Source organism: Rhea americana, unplaced genomic scaffold (assembly GCF_003343005.1).
Source record: "Rhea americana isolate MKP2758 unplaced genomic scaffold, rheAme1 scaffold_1085, whole genome shotgun sequence".
NCBI lineage: Eukaryota > Metazoa > Chordata > Aves > Rheiformes > Rheidae > Rhea > Rhea americana.
The window spans coordinates 1-4,645 of record NW_028185134.1 but is presented as its reverse complement, the minus strand read 5'-3'; the positions used below and the strand labels follow the sequence as shown (position 1 = coordinate 4,645).

The window sequence follows — 4,645 nt, the reverse complement described above, 5'->3', positions numbered from 1 at the left end:
GTGGCACTGCCCCACTGCAACGTGGCACTGCCCCACTGCAGCCTGACACTGCCCCACTGTAGCCTGGCACTTCCCCACTGCAGCTTAGCTCTGCCCCACTGCAGCCTGGCACTGCCCCACTGCAACGTGGCACTGCCCCAATGCAGCCTGGCATTGCCCCACTGCAGCCTGACACTGCCCCGCTGCAGCCTGGCACTGCGCACTGCAGAGAGCACCCCAGGGAGCACTGTAGTGGGTGCCAGTGTCCAGACAGGAGCAGCGGGGACCCAGCAGCGCTGTGGGGCAGTGAGCAGTGTGGGGCGCAGCGCAGGGTGCAGCGTGGGGTGCAGCGTGGGGCGCAGTGCGGGGTGCAGCGTGGGGCGCAGTGTGGGGTGCAGTGTGGGGCGCAGCACTGGGCGCAGTGCGGGGTGCAGCGTGGGGCGCAGTGTGGGGTGCAGCACTGGGCGCAGTGTGGGGCGCAGCGTGGGGCGCAGCGCGGGGTGCACCGTGGGGCGCAGCACGGGGCGCAGTGTGGGGTGCAGTGCAGAGTGCAGTGTGGGGCACAGCGCGGGGTGCAGCGCGGGGTGCAGTGCAGAGTGCAGTGTGGGGCGCAGCGCGGGGCGCAGCGACCCCCAAGTCCCGCAGGGTGCAGGACGGACCCAGCACCCTCACTGCAGGCGGGGCGCGATCATCTCCCCCCCCCCGCACCCAAAAAACCCCATCATCACTCTCCCGGACGCCTGGGCCCCCTTCCACGCATGTCCCCCCCCCCCAACACGCAGCCCCTGGCAGTGGCCACAGCTCACTTTATTCACTGCACTTGGGAAGCGAAGGCACTGCGGGGAGGGGGGCGAGAGCCGGACGCCGGGGCCCCTCCACCCGGACGCCTGGGCCCCCTCCACCCGGACGCCGGGGCCCCCTCCACCCACCGCTCAGGCGGGCGCCCCGAAGAAATCCCAGAGGAAGCGGTTGACGGCGTCGGGTCGGTCCTCGGGGAGCCAGTGGCCGGCGCCGGGGACGACGTGGAGGCGCCCAGTGGGTGCCAGGCGCCGGCGCAAGTAGGGCGCCAGCCGTGGGTCCAGGTAGGGGTCGTGGGCGCCCCAGAGCAGCAGCGTCGGCGCCGGCGGGCGCTCCCGGCGCACCGGGCTCCCCCTGCGACGGGCGGCGGGGTTCGTCGGCACCCGATCGGGGCGGCACCCGAACGGGTCGGCACCCGATCGGGGCGGCACCCAACCAGAGCAGCACCCAAATGGGGTGGCACCCGAATGGGTCGGCACCCAAATGGGGCAGCGCCCGAATGGGTTGGCACCCAAACAGGCTGGCACCCAATCGAAGTGGTACCCAAAGAGGTTGGCACCCAAATGGGTTGGCACCCAAATGGGTCGGCACCTGACCAGAGCAGCACCCAAATGGGTCGGCACCCAAATGCATCAGCACTCAATTGAAGCAGCACCCAACTGGAGCAGCACCCAAATGGGTTGGCACCCAAATGGGTCGGCACCCAACTGGAGCAGCACCCAAATGGGTTGGCACCCGAACGGGCTGGCACCCGAATGGGGCGGCACCCAAATGGGTTGGTGCCTAAACAGGCTGGCACCCAACCGAAGCCATACCCAAACAGGTTGGCACCCAAATGGGTTGGCACTCAACTGGAGCAGCACCCAATGGGTTGGCACCCAACCAGAGGGGTACCCAAACAGGTTGGCACCCAACTGGAGTAGCACCCGAATGGGTTGGAACCCAACTGGAGTGACACCGGTGTGGCACCCGAACGGGTCGGCACCCGAACGGACCAGCGCCCAACCTGAGCGACACCCCGGCGGGTTGGCACCTGACCGGAGCAGCACCCAACTGGGTCAGCACCCAACTGGGTCAGCACCCAACTGGGTCAGGCCCTGAAGCAGCTCAGCACCAAAGTGGCTCAGTCCCGAACCGGAGCAGCCTTGAAGCGGGTCAGAGCAGAATCAGTTCTGCCCCAGATCGGTTCAGTCCGAATTGGCTCAGCCCTGAACCGAATCGGTCCCGAATCGCGTCAGCCCTGAACCGAATCGGCCCCAAATCGGATCAGCCCTGAACCGAATCGGCCCCGAATCGCGTCAGCCCTGAACCGAATCGGTCCCGAATCAGGTCAGCCCTGAACCGAATCGGCCCCGAATCGGCTCAGCCTTAAACCGAATCGGCCCCGAATCGCGTCAGCCCTGAACCGAATCGGCCCCGAATCAGCTCAGCCTTAAACCGAATCGGCCCCGAATCGCGTCAGCCCTGAACCGAATCGGCCCCGAATCAGATCAGCCCTGAACCGAATCAGCCCCGAATTGGCTCAGCCCTGAACCGAATCGGTCCCGAACCGAACCGGCCCTGAACCGAACCGGTCCCGAACCACCCCGGCCCCGAACCAGCTCAGCCCCGAACTGCCCCGGCCCCAAACCAGCTCAGCCCCGAATCGCCCCGGCCCCGAAGTGCCCCGGCCCCGAACCGGCCCGGCCCCGAAGTGCCCCAGCCCCGAACCGAACCAGCCCCGAAGCGCCCTGGCCCCGAACCGGCTCAGCCCCGAACCGAACCAGCCCCGAATCGCCCCGGCCCCGGAGCGCCCCGGCCCCGAACTGGCTCAGCCCCGAACCGGCTCAGCCCCGAACCGGCTCAGCCCCGAAGCGCCCCGGCCCCGAACCGCCCCAGCCCCGAACCGAACCAGCCCCGAAGTGCCCCAGCCCCAAACCGGCTCAGCCCCGAACCGCCCCGGCCCCGAACCGCCCCGGCCCCGAATCGCCCCGGCCCCGGAGCGCCCCGGCGCCCCGCTCCTACCCGAAGAGGTTGCGGTAGTAGTCGAGGGGCGGCGTGAGCCCCCCGGGCTGCGACAGCGCGTAGAGGTAGGCGTCGAGCTCCGGCTCCGTGAGCCGCCGCTCCGGCGTCCGGATGCCGAGCCGGCGCCCGGTCAGGAACGTCTTCAGGAGCTGCGGGCCGCGAGAAGCCGAAAACGTCCCTCCGGCCTCCGCGCCTCGGTTTCCCCAGCCGCGGGGCCGCCGCCGGCTCACCTCGAAGTCGCCCAGGGAGAGGAGCAGCTCGGGCAGCCAGGGCAGCTGGAAGAGGAAGACGTAGCCGGAGCGCAGGAGCTGCGTCGGGTGGCGGGCGGCGAAACCTGCGGCCGGGAGCGGGCGTCAGCGCCGCCGCCGGGGCCCCGCGGGTCTTCGGCAAGGCGCAGAGGCGGTGGACACGGATCCTCCCCCCCACCCCCAGCCTTGCTCCGTCCCGCGGCACGGCCGCGAGGGGTGGTAGGGGACGGCCACGGAGGTGGCACGGCCAGGAGAGGTGGCAGCCAAGAGCATGGCTGCAAGAGACGGTCCAATAAATGGTCAGGAGGGATGGTACCCAACGGCGTGGCCACAAGAGATAGCACCCAACGGCACAGCCATCAGAGATGGTACCAGAGATGGCCACCAGAGATGGTACCTGATGACCATCAGAGATGGTATCTGATGGCACAAGCATGAGAGATGGTACTTGATGGCAACAGTCACCAGAGATGGTACCAGAGATGGCCGTCAGAGATGGTATCTGATGGCACAGCCATGAGAGATGACACCAGAGATGGCCATCAGAGATGGTATCAGAAGTGGCCACCAGAGATGGTACCTGACAGCACAGCCATAAGAGATGGTACCTGACAACCATCAGAGGTTGTATCTGAAGTGGCCATCAGGGATGGTACCTGACGGCACAGCCACGAGAGATGGTACCAGAGATGGCCATCAGAGAGGGTACCTGATGACCATCAGAGATGGTATCAGAAGTGGCCATCAGAGATGGTACCTGATGACCATCAGAGATGGTATCTGATGGGACAGCCATGAGAGATGGTACCAGAGATGGCCATCAGAGATGGTACCTGATGACCATCAGAGATGGTATCTGATGGGACAGCCACCAGAGATGGTACTTGATGGCAACAATCACCAGAGATGGTACCAGAGATGGCCACGAGAGATGGTTCCTGACGACACGGCAACGAGGGACAGCATGGCCTGGCTGGCGAGAGCCGCCCCTCACCTGCCATGACCGCCCGGTGAGGTGCGTCGATGATCACCAGCTTCTCCACCATGTCCGGGTAGGTGGCGGCAAACTCCCAGGAGAAAACCCCGCCCCAGTCGTGGCCCACCAGGATGCACTTGGGGACCCCTACGGAAGCACAGAGGGTGGCAGCCCGGCGGGAGGCGGCGGCCAAGCGGGTGCCGCCGGGCGCCTCCTCACCCTTCTCGCCGCGGGTGCCCAGGGCCTCGATGACCTGGCGGATGTCCTCCAGCATGGCTTCCGGGCGGTAGCTGCTCTTGCCGGGGGGCTTGTCGGAGGCGCCGCAGCCCCGCTGGTCCAGGGCGACCACGCGGAAGCGGGTGCTGAACTCCCGCAGCTGGTGGCGCCAGCAGAACCTGCGCCGGGGCGAGGAAGGAGGGTGGTGGTGGTGGTGGTGGTGGTGGTGGTGGTGGTGGTGGTGGTGGTGAGGGTGGTGGTCGCCCACCCGTGTTCTTCCACCACCTCGGCGGTGGCACCCACCAGTTTTGGGGGAAGCCGTGCAGCAGCAGCAGGAGCGGGGCGGCGGCGGGGCCGGCGGCGACGTAGTGCAGCCGCAGCCCCGAACCCTGTTTGGGGGTGGGGGAAGAGGGGGAGACCCCCC

General features: G+C 67.6%; 1 protein-coding gene across 1 annotated transcript; it reads right to left on the bottom strand.

The window, feature by feature from the left end:
• Positions 1–768: 768 nt before the first annotated feature.
• On the bottom strand, positions 769–4,640 carry LOC146601183 (epoxide hydrolase 3-like; the record flags this gene model as incomplete). The annotated part of the gene is made up of 5 exons (XM_085310940.1): positions 769–1,131; positions 2,782–2,930; positions 3,012–3,115; positions 4,024–4,400; positions 4,525–4,640. Coding segments are annotated over 5 exons (966 nt in total), but the record flags the coding sequence as incomplete, so codon positions are not given.
• Positions 4,641–4,645: the final 5 nt, after the last annotated feature.